Genomic DNA, 17,188 nt, shown 5'->3' on the forward strand with positions numbered 1-17,188 from the left:
CGTCATCAACTGTGGACTCCAGATTTTTAGCTATGTGACTGACTCTTAATCTCCTTCTGAAATCAGAACTCATGGCACTCGAAAATTCAGCATGCATCACAGTTTTATTCAAGGGGATGAAACTAGATGAAAATATCAATCAAGGCACTTTAAATGACAACAACAAATCAGCCCCCTCAACCCTGCAAAGTCCTGAGAGCTTGTGCTCGAGTTGGGAGAAATAACTCACAGACTGGTCAAATAGCAACCTGACATAGTCATACTTAGGGAATCTTACCTTTCAATATACCAGATAAGGGCGGAAGTACAGGTTGTGAAATGGACAGCAATATTCCCTCTCAACTGTGCAACCACACAGCAAACTAAAAGTTTCTGTGCAGGGCATGCTGACATTGTTCCCTCCATGAAATTGAACAGGCCCAACCCACTTGAATTTCATTTGTTGAGCGCAGATTAGTTTAAGGGTATGTTTGTGGTCGTGTGTGAGGACTATTGGTTTTATTTTTCTGTGCTTGCTCTTTCATTTGTCCCCTCTTTCATGGGTTCAATGGTTAGCACTGCTGCCTCACAGCGCCAGGGACCCAGGTTCGATTCCAGCCTTGGGCGACTATCTGTGTGGAGTTTGCACATTCTCCATGTCTGCGTGAGTTTCCTCCCGGTGCTCCGGTTTCCTTCCACAATCCAAAGATGCGTAGGTCAGGTGAATTGGCCATGCTAAATTGTGTTCATGGATATGTCGGTTAGGTGCATTAGTCTGGGGCAAATATAGGATGGGGAATGGGTCTGGGTGGGTTACTCTCTGGAAGGTTGGTGTGGACTTTGGCCGAATGGTCTGTTTCCACTCTGTAGGGATTTTAAATTCCTTTCCTGACAGCATTAACCTTAGTTGGGGGCACGCTGATGAAGTGATCATATACAATGTGACGGCTCAGATTCTGTATTTTGACAGGTTGTTAGATCCTGATCATTCAAACATATTCCCTTACAGACACTGCCATTTTAACTCTGGTTCACTATAACCGTGGGGCCCACATCAAATTGAGCTGTGCTGTACTTAAATTGTAAACGGCAGTACTAGTGGTAGTCTCTCTAAGGACTGATTTAATGCTTTATATATATGCTGGGATCCATCTGCTATGTGCAGCGTAAAATTCAGGTGACTAAACATTATTAACTTCAACTGATATCCTCTCTGCTGTGCTAGTGCCAATATTTTCTGTTTTGTTCATATTTTGATGATTTGACTGTTTGAATTATTACCAAGTATTTGTAATTTCAAGTGGTTCCTGAACCTGAAGTGTGAATATCTTGCTGCTGTTGTGTTTCAGGCTTGTGCTGCAGAGTCTATGAATCTTCACAGCTATGGAATGTTACTTCCATGTGGCATCGATAGGTTTCGTGGCACTGAGTATGTTTGCTGCCCTCAAAACAAAATTGATGATGTGAGCTCTGAAAAGCCTGACCTTCAGAATCTGGATGAAGATGAAGAGGATGAAATTCCTGGAGTCAGGTAGTGCTAGCACTTTGGAAAATAAAAATATAGTTTTAGAGGAGATTAGGTAGACTCTGAGACTTTACACAGTTCTTTACATTAGCCACTAATGATTTCTACCCTGGAATGTCATCTGCATTACTGGGGTGTTCACTCGTGCTTTCAGACTCCAATTGTATTTGTATATTTGTCAAAAAATCAAGTGAAAGTTTCCCCTTCTGAAACCATGCTGGTTCACCTTCAATATTTTTCTTTGGAGTAATTACCTCAATTGTTCCACAATTCATTACACCAATACTAATATAAAGCTGTTGGGTTTATGGACTTTCTGACTGTTGATTGTTTTCAGGTTATAAGACTGGCTATAAGCACAATTCTTGCATTCTATTTTACCGGTCTTTAATACAAGAGGGACAACTTTATATGTTTTAAAACAAAAATTAAAAGTAACAATCTGATTATATTACAAGTCATACCGTGTCTGTTCTTGTAGTTAAGATCTTGCATGCAAGCTTGATGGGAGCCTTGGGATTGGCAGGAAGTACTCTTCAATTATTTTCATTTAGGATTGTACAGATGCATGTTGGTGTCTGTTTTGTATCTTGCTTTTGGTTACCCATGGTTAATGAAAGTGGAAGAAGATCTGTAATATAGAATCATAGAATCCCCACCATGCAGAAAAAGGCCAATTGGCCCATTGAGTCTGCAAAAACCCTCTAAACCCAGACCCCACATTCCCCATGCCTGACCCACCTAGCCTGAATATCCCTAGACACTAAAGACAATTTAGCATGGCCAATCCAACTAACCTGCACATCTGTGGAGTGTGGGAGGAAATCTGAGCACGCGGAGGAAACCCACACAGACACAGGAGAGCATGTAAATTCCATGCAGTCATTCAGGGCTTGAATCAAACCTGGGTCCCTGGTGCTGTGAAACAGCAGTGCTAACCACTGTTCCACCATGCCACCCAAGGGAGTAAACTAATGCTGCGTGAAAAAGTTGACATTGTCTTGGGACTTCCTGCATTCAAACAGCACAGGCTCAGGTGAAAAATATCCAAAAGGGTACATATCAGGATCTGTTAATTGTGAATGGTTTTGCCAGTTGGTTGTTCTATTTGTAGCCAGTCAAGCAGACATGAGATTCACTTTGCAGAATTGGGATCAGCAGATGTGGAACTATCCTGCATTATATCCTATCTTTTCTAATGAATACAGTATCAGCTACCCCTTTATCCTCCTTTTGAGTGGTATCTGGCATGGTGTATCTTCACAGGATACCAAACCAAACAGATAACAAGGCCAGATGTCAAGAGATCGCCAGTTAGGGGATACATGCAGACTTCCTGTAGGCTGCATGCCATTAATCTAAGCAAAGAGAACTTTGGTGCAAGTTCAGAGTATCAGAACAGTACAAGGTCAGCTAATTCATCAGACTCTTCATCGTTCTGGAGCAATTTGTGTACATATGATCCTCACCTTCCTTCCATCTCCCTGCTCCAGCTAATCCCTCCCAAAAATCCCAGCAAGCATTAAACAATCTCCTGGGAGACTTCAACACCGGCCTGTAATGAACAGGAAGGAATATTTAAGAAATTCCTTGGTTAAGCCCAGAGGTGATCAAACCTGTTTCAGGTGACCAACAGCACAGGCTTAGGTGACCAAGAGTGACTGAGAAACTTTGCCCAACAGCATGTATTCTGTTTCCAGTAATGATAGCCATACTTCGGTGGCTCAACTCAGGATATCCATATTTGTTTCATAGGTCAACACTCTTGAAGAAGAAACAGCTTCTGCTGTCTGGTTCTGATTTATGTAACTAATCTTTGTCTCCAGTTCACCCTAACCCCTCTAACTCTTGTTGATCTGTTCATATGGGTCACTAATTTTAATTAACTAATTAATTATTTTGAAGACCTCATTGAAATCACTGGAATATTCTGGAATAAAAAGCCCCGGTTTTTCTCGACTCTTGAGGGCTTTTCAGCCAGTTTCTTAATTATTAGCATATTAACGACTCACATGGTAACAAACTAAAACTGGGCACAGTTTCAAATGTGACCTAAATTCTGAAGAACCGCGTAAGAACTGTACAACGTTTTTGTTTTGCGATTAATTGGTGTGGCAGTACATAGAAAAGCAAAATTGTGTGAGAGTAAAAATCTTTACGCAAAGAGTTGTGAATGCATGGAATGCGTTGCCAGCGGTGATGGTGGAAGCAGAGTCATTGGGGACATTTAAGCGACTGCTGGACATGCACATGGATAGCAGTGAGTTGAGGGGTGTGTAGGTTAAGTTACTATATTTTACATTAGGCTTAAATCTCGGCACAACATCGTGGGCCAAAGGGCCTGTTATGTGCTGTACTTTTCTATGTTCTCATCTGAGTACTGGTTGTGGACATACACATTCATATATTACACGTACACATCCCACTCAACGATCCATGCAGATTCACTTCCCTCACCACATCTAAATTTGCCAAAGATTTGGTTTGTCCCCTCTGGTCATAAATCTATAGAATTTTTAACATCATCTGTGGCCCAGCAGCCAGCTAGCTCAATACCTTAATCCAGATCATTGATGGTGAAATGCAGTAGCCTCACTGACAGTCCCTGTAAAACATCATTAATGATATGCTTTATGTTTGGAAATGCAGTCAATTACTTAAGCCAGTCAAAGCTTGGCAGCTAATCTCGCAGGATTTGATTAATATGCGTCAGTGCCTAAACCTCTTTGATACCGCAAATTTTGATTTCCCAAGCAAATGATTAAAATCCACTAATTTCCGAGGAGCGTCGATTATCCGAAGGACGCGGGCAGACAGTATTTCATTAGGTTAATCGAATGCTGGATAACGTAATTTAGCTGAACATTGGGACCTTGCGATCTTGCCGGATAATTCGATACTCGGATAATCGAGGTTCCTCTGTAATAAAATATTTCATCGGTTCAATCAATTTGATGAGAATGTACTATTCTAGAAGCTTTGACGCATCTTCAGGATCCTTTCTCTACTTTGATGGCCATTCCACATTTCGTTGATCTTTAGCAGCTTATTCGTAACCACTATGAAGCCAACCAGACATACAATCTGCTTATTCCGGCTTGCTGCTCTTTCAAATATCATTGAACGTAGAACAGTGCAGTATAGCACAGGAACGGGTCCTTTGGCCCACGGTGTTATGCTGAACGTGACGCCAAATTAAACTAATCCTTTCTGCCTGCCTGCAGTCCATATCTCACCAATCCTTGCATTTTCATTTGCTTAAAAGTCCCTTAACACCTGTAACGTATCTGCCTCCACCACCACTCCTGGCAGTGCGTTTTAGACTCCTACCCCTCTGTGTGATAAAATCTGCCCCTCATGTCTCCTGTGAACATCCCCCTCTAACCTTAGATGCATGGCTCCTAGACATTTCAACTCTTAGGGGGGAAAAGAAATTCTGACAGTCAACCCTATCTATGCATTTCATAATTTTATAGAAGACAACCCAAGTTTTTCTAATCCAGGCAGCAGCCTAGTCAACCTCTTCTGCATCCTCTCCAAAGCTGCCACATCCTCCTCCTAATGTGGCGATCAGAATTGAACGCAATATTGTTTGGTCTAATCAAAGTCTTATAAAGCTGCAACATTACATCGTGATTCTTGTACTCAATTCCCTGACCAATGAAGGCAAGCATACCATATACTTTTACCACTTGATCTATTTGCATTGCTTTTTCAGGGACTTGAACCTTAAGATCCGTCTATGTATCAATGCTGTTCAGGGCCCAGCCGTTAACTGTATGCTTTTTCTTACATTTGATCTTCCAAAGTGCAGCACCACATACTTACCCAGATTAAACTCCAACTGCTTTTTCTCTGCCCATATCTGCAACTGATCTATGTCCCGATGACAGTCTTCTACACTGTCCACAACTCTACTGATCTTTGTGTCATCTGCAAACTCATTAATCCACCCATCTACATTTTTATCTAAGTCATTTATCACAAGCAGCAGACGTCCCAGCATGGATCCCTGTGGACCGTCCTTCGTCACGGACCTCCAGCCAGAAAACACACTTCCACCGCTACCCTTTTATGGGCGGTGGCACAGTGGTTAGCACTGCTGCCTCACAGCGCCAGAGACCCGGGTTCCGGGTTCAATTCCCACCTCAGGCTGTGTGGAGTTTGCACGTTCTCCCTGTGTCTGCGTGGGTTTCCTCCGGGTGCTCCGGTTTCCTCCCACAGTCCAAAGATGTGCAGGCCAGGTGAATTGGCCATGCTAAATTGCCTGTAGTGTTAGATAAGGGGTAAATGTAGGGGTATGGGTGGGTTACGCTTCGGCAGGTTGGTGTGGACTTGTTGGGCCGAAGGGCCTGTTTCCACACTGTAATGTAATCTAAATCTTTGTCTTGACTAAGCAAGCCAATTCTCAATCCATGCAGCCACATCACTGTGGGTCCCATGCATCTTAATCTTCTGGATGAGCCCACTATGAGGAACTTTTATAACAGCCTCACTAAAGTCCATGTAGACTGCATTGCTCTACTCTTGTCGATCATCACCTTCACCTCCTCAAAGTTCAAACAAGTTAGCAAGACTTGTCCTGCCCAGCAGAAAGTCATTCTGACTGTCCAAATGCAAGTAAATCCTATCCCTCAGATTTCTGTCCAATAGTTTCCCAACCACTGATGCACCAGCATAGTAGCATGCTCCACACTAATCTCTCTATCCTCCATATCCTTTTCCGGGGTGAAAACTGATGCAGAGTACTCGTTTAGGATCTTGCTGACATTCTCTGTTTCTAAGCACAAGTTCCCTCCTTTATCCTTGAGTGGCCCTACCTTATCCCTAGTTATCCTCTTGTTTTTAATGCTTTGAGATTCTGTTTAACTCTATTTGTCATGGTCATTTGCTGGCCCTTGCTCTCCTTAATTCCCTGCTTGAGTTCTTTCTTGTTTATATTTCTCACCTACCTTGTCAGATTTTAGCTGCTTGAACTCTTACATACACTTTTTTTTTACTTTTGACTAAATTCACAACCTCCCTTGTTATCCAAGGGTCCCATGCCTTGCCATGCTTGTTCTTCCTCTTAACTGGAACATGCTGGTCCTGAACCTTGATCAGTAGGTCCTTTAACAGCTCGCAGATACCTCCTCCTACCGTCCCCTTGACCATGACCCCACCCCCCACCACCAAACGATCATCTCCCAGACCATCCATAACCTCATCACCTCAGGGGACCTCCCATCCACCGCCTCCAACCTCATAGTCCCACAACCCCGCACTGCCCGTTTCTACCTCCTGCCCAAAATCCACAAACCTGACTGCCCCGGACGACCCATCGTCTCAGCCTGCTCCTGCCCAACCGAACTCATCTCGGCATACCTCGACACGGTCCTGTCCCCATTAGTCCAAGAACTCCCCACCTACGTTCGTGACACCACCCACGCCCTCCACCTCCTCCAGGATTTCCGCTTCCCCAGTCCCCAACGCCTCATCTTCACCATGGACATCCAGTCCCTGTACACCTCCGTCCCCCATCACGAAGGACTCAAAGCACTCCGCTTCTTCCTTTCCCGCCGTACCACCCAGGACCCTTCCACCGACACCCTCCTTCGACTGACCGAACTGGTCCTCACCCTGAACAACTTTTCTTTCCAATCCTCCCACTTTCTCCAAACAAAAGGAGTAGCCATGGGCACCCGCATGGGCCCCAGCTATGCCTGCCTCTTCGTAGGGTATGTGGAACAATCCATCTTCCGCAACTACACTGGCCCCACCCCCCATCTTTTCCTTCGCTACATTGATGACTGTATCGGCGCTACCTCGTGCTCCCACGAGGAGGTTGAACAGTTCATCCACTACACTAACACCTTCCACCCCAACCTCAAATTCACCTGGACAGTCTCGGACTCCTCCCTCCCCTTCCTAGACCTTTCTGTTTCTATCTCAGGCGACCGAATCAACACGGACATCTACTACAAACCAACCGACTCCCCCAGCTACCTGGACTACACCTCCTCCCATCCTGCCCTCTGTAAAAACGCCATCCCATTCTCCCAATTCCTTCGTCTCCGCCGCATCTGCTCCCAGGAGGACCAGTTCAAAATACGTACAACACAGATGGCCTCCTCCATCAAGGACGGCAATTTCCCCCCCGACGTGGTCGACGGTGCCCTCCACCGTATCTCCTCCACTTCCCGCTCCTCCGCCCTTGAGCCCCGCCCCTCCAACCGCCACCAGGACAGAACCCCACTGGTCCTCACCTACCACCCCAACAATCTCCATGTACAGCGCATCATCCGCCGTCACTTCCGCCACCTCCAAACAGACCCCAGCACCAAGGATATATTTCCCTCCCCTCCCCTATCAGCTTTCCGTAGAGACCACTCCCTCCGCGACTCCCTTGTCAGATCCACACCCCCCACCGACCCAACCTCCACTCCCGGCACCTTCCCTTGCAACCGCAGGAGGTGCAACACTTGCGCCCACACCTCCCCCCTCACTTCTCTCCAAGGCCCCAAAGGAAACTTCCATATCCGCCACAGATTCACCTGCACCTCCACCCACATCATCTACTGCATCCGCTGCAGCCGGTGTGGCCTCCTCTATATTGGGGAGACAGGCCGCCTACTTGCGGAGCGATTCAGAGAGCACCTCTGGGCCACCCGGACGAACCAACCCAACCAACCTGTAGCACAGCATTTCAACTCCCCCTCCCACTCCACCGAGGATATGCAGGTCATTGGACTCATCCACCGCCAAACCACAACAACCCGACGGTCGGAGGAGGAGTGTCTTATCTTCCGACTGGGAACCCTCCAACCGCAGGGGATGAACTTGGACTTCACCAGTTTCTTCATTCCCCCCTCCCCCCACCTTGTCTCAGCCGGATCCCTCCAGCCCGGCACCGCCTTCCTGACCTGCAGTCTTCTTCTTGACCTCTCTGCCTCCATCCTACTCCGACCTATCACCCTCACCTTGACCTCTTTCCACCTATCACATTTCCAACGCCCCTCCTCCAAGTCCCTCCTCCCTACCTTTTATCTTCTCCTGCTGAACACTCTCTGCTCATTCCTGAGGAAGGGCCTGTGCCCGAAACGTCGAATCTCCTGTTCCCTGGATGCTGCCTGACTGGCTGTGCTGTTCCAGCAATAAAGTTTCAACTTTGATCTCCAGCATCTGCAGACCTCACTTTCTCCTTTAACAACAGCCAAGTTTCACACAAACTTGCCTCCAAACCAAAGGAAAAGTTCCAGACCATAACAAAGTATTACATAGAAGAGCTCAAAGACTGAAACAGCACAGCTTCCATGTCTTGGAGCACAAACTAACATATGTTGTCAGCCCAGCAGTGTGATCAGATTTAAGACTGTTCTGATGAGGATCAGATGCCCATTGACTTGGACCATTGACCTAATAATGTTTTGATAACCAAACATGGTCTTGTATGGTGAATACTGATGTAGAATAGCAGTTTAAAACCTTTACCTTATACCACATAATATGCAGTCCAACTGAATCTTCACTGAGGAAGCTACTACAGTCCTTAACATACTAATCATGCTGACATGATTGGACAGGCTACAGCAGATACTTAATGTTTCACGAATTGCAAAAAGCTTGCATACAAGTTTAGATAATAGGGAAGTCAGTTGCAATGTCGGCCACTATTTCAAAGGAAATGGAGTATAAAAAGAGGGAGGCCTTGCTAAAATTATACAAGGCCCCTCGTCAGACCACGTCTGGAATACAATGAACAGTTTTGGTCTCCTTATTTAAGGAAAGATATACTGGCATTGGAGGCAGCCCAGCGAAGGTTCTCGAGGTTAATCCTATAGAATCATAAAGTCCCTACTGTGCAGTAGCAGGACATTCAGCCCATCCAGTCCGCAACAACCCGCTGAACAGCATTCCACATTGACCATGCCCTACTCTATCCCTGTAACCATGAACCCTGTATTTCCCATGGCTAGTCCACCAGCCTGCACACTCTAGACAGTATGGGCAATTTAGCATGGCCATTCCACCTAACCTGCACGTCAGACTATGGGAGGAAGCCAGAATACCCAGAGGAAACCTACGCAGATACAGGAGAACGTGCAGACTCCACACAGTTGCCCAAAACTAGAATCGAATTTAGTATGGAGGAAATGTCTAGTGTGCAAGCAATAAGCAAAAAAACAGAAGTGCAGATGCTATAAATCTGAAGTCAAAACTGAAATTGCTGGAGAAACTCAATAGATCTAGCAGCATCTGTGGAGAGAAAGCAGAATACCTTCTTTGGGGCCAGAGACCTTTCTTCAGAACTGAACTCATTTGTTCTCTCCACAGATGCTGCCAGACCTCCTGAGTTTTTCCAGTACTTTGTTTTGGCTGTAGCGACTGGGATGTAGAGGATGTGCAAGGTTAAAATGGCCAATTTTTAATCACTAAAGAAATCAGGAGTTATGGGGAAAAGCCAGGAAAGCTGAGTTGAAAATTATCAGACTAACTATGGTCTTATTTATTGGCTAGGCAGACTCGATTGGCCAAATGGCTTAGTTCTGCAACTTATTTGATGATCATAGAATACCTATTGTGTGGAAGCAGGCTGTTTGGCTCATCAACTGCACACTAATTCTCTGAAGAGCATCTCATCCAGTCCCAGAATGGATGTATTGTCCCAGTTGAACTGGTGTCCCTCTTTATCTGTATGTTTGGATACCAGTGATTGTTGGTCATATCTTTTGGTGGCTAGTTGGTGCTCATGCATCCTGGTGGCTAGTGTATATCCAGACATGCAGACCAAGAGGGACCCAGTCAACTAGGACACTACATCCATCCTGGGACAAGCCAAACTCTCGAGGCCTAGCATTCAAACCGGAGCTCCATTAACAAACATAGATTTGGGCCTCATTTAGCAACCTGTCCGAAACAGAACTGGAAATGTTATCACCCACCACAGCAAACCAAGACCCATAAATAGCAAGTGGGACAATGCTTCATCGGAGACTCACTGATGTTGCCCAGTGTGGTGACAAAGAACAAATCCACCAGCTCAAGAGAGCAAACTGATAACCTGAGTTTATCAAATATTGGCATGCCCATATCGCACAGGTACCAGAGGTTGACAAAGATGCAAAAATGTCCTAATGGCTTGCATTCCATGACTCACTGTCTTGGCAACTGTTCCTTGGCCAAATTCTGTTTTCTTCTCTTCCCCCTGCAACCACACCTGTTAAGAATCTCTGTTAAGCTATGCTATTCACTTATCAAGTACCTTATTGTTAAAATATCTATCACAAATAGAGATCAAATTGGAGTACAGTGTTATATATTGTCTAGGCAATAGTTTTCTGCAGCAGTCAAGTTGCATACTAGCCATTGGTGGAGATCATCATCTCATACGGAAGAAGGGTCTTCCTGAGATTGATTTTGTTTTTGAAATTTTGTGGAGCAGGGAATGGGAAAACTGGGATTGAGATTGAGCAGTTTATCTCTGTTCTGGGACTCCAGTCCTATGTCCTTGTGTAGATGTGACCATTGCATTAATCTGGCAATTTTTGAGTTAAAATCTGTTAGGCAATGTCCTATGGGTAGCAGCATTGTTTCATTGAAATTGTTCACTTGGTTTGTTGAAGGCTGTCAATATTGAGATGTGCAAATACGATTGAATAAGTAATCTCTCAATGCTAATATTTTCTAATGGTGGAGACATCTTTTTAACGTTTCAACGCTTAATTCTTTAGCAAAGAGGAGTCTGCTGAAGTTGAGAAAATGGCTTTTCAGGAGGAGGAAAATGATGACCTGAATTATGTCTACTCTGAAGAAGAGGAGTATAATGAAGATTGGGAGGAGGAAAGCAGTGAGGAGGAACTGTACAAAAAAGACGTCAGTGATGTGAAAGGTAATTGATTACTCAGTGTGTAACAAAATATATTTAGGGAATGCTGAAATGTTTGCATTGGTAGACATGTAAATGCAGTTGGATCAAAATGTAAAATAGGTGTTTGTGCTGTGCAGTACAATTTGCATCTACTAAAAAAAAAACAAACGGAGGAAACCCGATTCTTTGCAATTTCTACTCTCTTTCAGTGGATATGTTATGCATGTGCGAGCGAGAAAGGTCAAGATAAACTGTGGTTCTGATTATCCCAATACATCTTTGATATTTGTATCATATGTCAATCTCACCACAACTCCCTTTCAGTCTATATGTAAGTGAATAACGTATACAGTGAACAGAAGTGAACTTCGTGGAGCGTTGAATATTTTCAATTAGTTTACTTTTACTTTACATGGTAATCTCATCCTCAGTTATAGACTCCTAAAACTGGCATAAATTTTGGATGTAGGTTTGCTCGCTGAGCTGAAAGGTTCATTTCCAGACGTTTTGGCACCATACAAGGTAACATCTTCAGTGGGCCTCCAGGCGAAGCACTGCTGATAATTCCTGCATTCTATTTATATGTTTGGGTTTGGGTTGGTGACATCATTTCCTGGGGCGATGTCATTTCCTGTGATATAATTTCTTGTTATTTTTCTCAGGGGATGGTTGATGGGGGTCTAACTCGATGTGTTTATTGATAGAGTTCAGATTGGAATGCCATGCTTCTAGGAATTCTTGTGCGTGTCTTGGTCTGGCTTGTCCTAGAATTTATGTCGAAGTGGTGTCTGAGAATCGAAGACCTCCCTCCTCCCTGTCAAACTCAGAATCAATCTTCATGTTATTTGCTGACTTAGTTATCATGCTGCCCCCCCTCCCCCGTTATCATCTACATCATTTATATATATATTGTGAGCAATAAGTGACCCAGTACTGACGACTTTGGTATGCCAGGGCTGCTTACCTTGAGTCAAGCAAACTGCCTTCCACCACTGTCCTTTGTTGCCTTCCTCTAAGCCAGTTTTGTATACAACATGCCAGGTTACTGTTGGGATTAGGATTGCTGAACTCAAAAGGCAGCGGGTGGCAGGTGTTAGTGTCTTTTGATTCGGGTGTTGAATTTAGTTGGTGTAAATAGTGCTTGGTCTGGTAATGTGTTGCTGGAAAAGCACAGCAGGTCAGGCAGCATCCAAGGAACAGGAGAATTGACGTTTTGGGCATAAGCCCTTCTTCAGGAATGGCTTCCTGAAGAAGGGCTTACCTTGAGTCAAGCAAACTGCCTTCCACCACTGTCCTTTGTCGCCTTCCTCTAAGCCAGTTTTGTATACAACATGCCAGGTTACTGTTGGGATTAGGATTGCTGAACTGAAAAGGCAAAAGGTCCTGAAGAAGGGTTTATGCCCGAAACGTCGATTCTCCTGTTCCTTGGATGCTGCCTGACCTGCTGCGCTTTTCCAGCAACACATTTTCAGCTCTGATCTCCAGCATCTGCAGCCCTCACTTTCTTCTTGGTCTGGTAATGGTCCTTTCAGTCACTAGGACTTTTCTGGGTGTGGAAGAAGTGACTGAGTTTTACAAAAGGTGAACAAGGAAAAGCTGCTGGAATTGCAATCAAGTTGGAGTTGGAGCTGTCTCTTCCGTGCTGAAAGGAGAGATTATTACAGTAATAATCAGCGTTTAAATTTCCTGGCAGCACCATCCATATCTTTGGAGATGGTCAAAATACAATTGACAATGAAGCAGCTTGAGTTAGAGACAAAAGAAAGAGGAAAAGAAATGAAAGGCCCTAGCAGAACAAAGGAAAGGACAGAATTACATTAGCAGGACAACAGAGGAAAGGAAGAAAGAGAGGGAGGTTAAACTTCATAAATTGGCATTTAGACTGAAAAAAGACTGCTTCAAAGAATGGCGATGAAGGCTGAAGGTAAGTTTAATCAGGAAGAGAGTGATGATGAGTAGCCAAAGGCCTGGCGGGGATCTGTTTAAATCTGTTCAAGCATTGCCTATATTTGATAGGGAGGGTGTGGAAGCCTTTTTTATATCTTATTTGAAAAGGTTGCTAAACAAATGCAGTGACCATATGCTTTTGTTGATCCAACCAAAAAATTGATATAGAGGGAGATCTGGGGTGTTCGGGTCCATTGTATTCTGAATTTGGCAATGCCAGTTGATAGAGTGGTCAAAAAAGCATATGGCATATTTTCTTTCATCGGATGGGGTATTGAGCACAAGAGTTGACAAGAAATGTTGCAGTTGTTTGGTTCAGCCACATTTGGAATACTACGTACAGTTCTGGTCGCCACATTACTAAAAGGATGTGGATGCATTGGGGAGGGTGCAGAGGAGGTTCACCAGGATGTTACCTGGTATGGTGAGTGCTAGTTATGAAGACAGATTGAGTAGATTAGGATTATTTTTATTAGAAAAATGGAGGTTTGGGGTGGGACCTGATTGAAGTCTACAAAATCATGAGAGGTATAGACAGGGTGGATAGCAAGAAGAGTGGAGGACAATTACTAGGGGTCATGAGTTCAAGGTGACGGGGAAAGGTTTATGGGAGATATGTGTGGAAAGTTCTGTGTGCAAGAAGTGATAGGTGCCTGGAATGCGTTGCCAGTGGAGGTGGTAGAGGCAGGTATGATACCATCATTTAAGATGTATCTAGACAAATACATGAATGGGCAGGGAGCAGAGGGATGCAAATCCTTAGAAAATAGGTGGCAGGTTTAGATGGAAGATCTGGATAGGTGCAGGCTTGGAGAGCTGAAGTGCCTGTTGGTGTGCTGTAATTTTCTTTTGGTCTTTGTTTTGTAGGTAGAGCAAGTGTTGTATTTGCGTCAGTATCAAAGCAGGTATCTGGGTCATATGAGGAGGTGAAGAAAGCCATCTTAAGTGCATATGAGCTTGTGCTAGAAGCTTACAGACGTTTCAGGAATCTAAGGAGGGACCCCAGGTAAACCTACAAAACGTTTGAAAGGATCAAACAAAGTAATTTTGATAGGTTGGTCAGGGCATTAGAAAGAGAACAAACCTTTGACACTTGTAGAGAGATGATTATTTTGGAGGAGTTCAAAAATTCACTTCATGAGGTAGTGAGAACTTGTGGAAGAGCAGAGAATTAAAAACGGCATGATTCGCAGCTGAAATGGCTGTTGGTTATGAGTTTATTCATAAATCAAAGTTTGGCTTCCAAAATCAATTCCAATCCATGAGGGATAGAAATTGGGGAAAAGAGGAATTCTCACATGGAAAGGGAAACATAGATTTCGGTGAAGAACGTAAGGATAACTTTGCTCATGGTAAAAAGGAAACCCTTGAAGGAGAAAGAAAAATTAAAAAGCTCCAGTCGCCCAAGGTGGGAATTGAATCTGGGTCCCTGGTGCTTTAAGGCAGCAGTGCTAACCACTGAGCCACTGTGCTGCCATTTGAGAGGATACAAGATCCTCACACAATCTTTGATGTTGAAAGATGAGATATGAACCTCTGAAGGACTATTGCCAAGAGAAGTTCTAGTAATGGGAATTCATGGTGAGACAAGAAGTGCTTAATTATGTGGAGTGAGATTAGAGTGTCCAGTGAAGAGTGGAGAAGTCATAATAGGAGTACTGGACAGATTCTCAGCTCCAGAAATATAATTTGTCCTTGGTAATGATGTAGCTGGATCACAAGTGGGAGTGCTGCCTACTGTGGTTGAAAAGACCGTGGAAACTCAGGCAACTGAAATTACAGGAAGCTTATCCTGACTGTGTGGTAACAAGTTCACAAAGAGATCAAAGAATACAGGTAAGAAAGTTGAAATGGAATTATCAGAATTCCTGTTTGATCAAATGGTTGAGACAACTAGGAGCAAATGGATGACAAAGTGGAAAATTTTAGTTCAAAGAAATTAACTGAGTTACAGCAGAAAGATGAGAAATTAAAGCAATTGTATCAAAAGGTATACACAGAAAAAGAATCTGAATGTGTCCCAGAATGCTACTGTCTTAAAAATGATACCTTAATGAGGAAATGGAGACCATCACATATATTCAGACAGATGAGAAATGGGCAGCAGTTCATCAAGATATTGTGAAACCTGAAAGGGTTCAGAAAAGATTTACAAGGATGTTGCCAGGGTTGGAGGATCTGAGCTACAGCGAGAGGCTGAACAGGCTGGGGCTGTTTTCCCTGGAGCTCGGAGGCTGAGGGGTAACCTTATAGAGGTTTACAAAATTATGAGGGCATGGATAGGATAAATAGACAAAGTCTTTACCCTGGGGTCGGGAAGTCCAGAACTAAAGGGGATAGGTTTAGGGTGAGGGGAAAGATATAAAAGAGACCTAAGGGGCAACTTTTTCACACAGAGGGTAGTACGTTTATGGAAAGAGCTGCCAGAGGAAGTGGTGGAGGCTGGTACAATTGCAACATTTAAGAGGCATTTGGATGGGTATATGAATAGGAAGGGTTTGGAGGGATATGGGCCGGGTACTGGCAGTTGGGACTAGATTGGGTTGGGATATCTGGTCGGTATGGACGGGGTTGGACCCAAGTGTCTGTTTCCATGCTGGACATCTCTATGACTCTATAAGTCGTATTGCCATTGAGTGAGAGAAAGTTGTTGAGGATAGCACATGAGCTATCCGTAGTGGGTTATTTAGGGGTAAGAAAAACCCAAAATATAAAAACATCTTTACTTGTCTGGACTGCACGAGGATGTAGTTGAATTTTGCCAGACATGCCATATATGTCAAGTAATTGGAAACCTATAGACAGTAATAAAATCTGCACCTTTCATACCTATTCCTGCATTTGAGGAATCTTTTGCAAGAGTCTTAACTGATTGAGTAGGTCACTATCTAAAGCAAAGAGTTGGAATCAATATTTGTAAATAATTTCCAGAGGCTGTTCCATTTCGCAATATCACAGCTAAAAGGATTGTTGAGGAATTTCACTAGATAAGAACTACCCGCAATCAGATCAAGGGTCAAACTTGACGACATAATTATTCAAGGAATTATGGATATCTCAGGAATAAAATGAGTCAAATCTACTGCCTACCATCCAGAGTTGCAGGGAGCGCTTGAAAGATGGCATCAGACATTAAAGACCTTGTTGAGGGCTTATAGTCAAGACTTTCCAGATGATTGGGATAAAGGAATTCTGTTTGTACTTTTCACCATCGGAGAAGCACCAAATGAATCAACCAAATTCATTCAGTTGGAATTAGGTTTTGGGCAGGAAGTGAGAGGATGGCTAAAATTGATTAAATAGAAATTGGTAAGTCAGAATTCAGCGACCACATATTTGGACTGTGTGTCAAATTTTTGGGAATGATTAAATAGAGAAGGGAAGTTGGCTAGACAGCATTTGAAAGTATCACAGTATACAATGAAACAGGAAGCAGACAAGAAGTCAAAAACCCATTATTTTGCTATTGGAGATAAGGTGTTAGTGTTACTTCCAGTGATAGGTGAACCTTTAAAAGCAAGGTTTAGTGGACCTTATCAAGTCGAAAGGAAAGTGAGTGAGGTGAACTCTATGATCAGGACTCCAGACAGACAGAAATCTGAGTGTATCATGTGAATATGCTCAAAAGGTATTTTGACAAGGAAGGAAAGCCAAAGGAGACTGTTATTGGTTACAATACAGAGGGAAGAACCAAGTTCAGAGGATTCTGAATTGGACATTTCTCAAATGAAATTGGGCAATGAGGAAATTGTCCAAAATTGGGATAAATTGCTGAGTTACCTTCCAGAGGAAAATTAAAATGACCTGAAAAAGTTATTGCAGTCGCATGGGGAGATATGTGGATATAAACTGGGATATACTAACCTAGTTTTTGTATGATGTAGATATAG

General features: G+C 43.7%; 1 protein-coding gene across 3 annotated transcripts in view; it reads left to right on the plus strand.

The window, feature by feature from the left end:
• The window catches only part of aplp2 (amyloid beta precursor like protein 2), a 223,946-nt gene that overhangs the window by 91,549 nt on the left and 115,209 nt on the right, over nucleotides 1-17,188 (plus strand). For all 3 annotated transcript variants that reach the window (XM_043676955.2, XM_043676956.2, XM_043676957.2), the window contains exons 5-6: nucleotides 1,329-1,510; nucleotides 11,215-11,372. In XM_043676955.2, the coding sequence (XP_043532890.2) occupies nucleotides 1,329-1,510; nucleotides 11,215-11,372 (340 nt within the window). The remainder of the gene's footprint in view (nucleotides 1-1,328; nucleotides 1,511-11,214; nucleotides 11,373-17,188) is intronic.

This window comes from Chiloscyllium plagiosum, unplaced genomic scaffold (assembly GCF_037043375.1).
Source record: "Chiloscyllium plagiosum isolate Xiang-an unplaced genomic scaffold, Cpla_swu_hap1 HiC_scaffold_29, whole genome shotgun sequence".
Classification (NCBI taxonomy): domain Eukaryota; kingdom Metazoa; phylum Chordata; class Chondrichthyes; order Orectolobiformes; family Hemiscylliidae; genus Chiloscyllium; species Chiloscyllium plagiosum.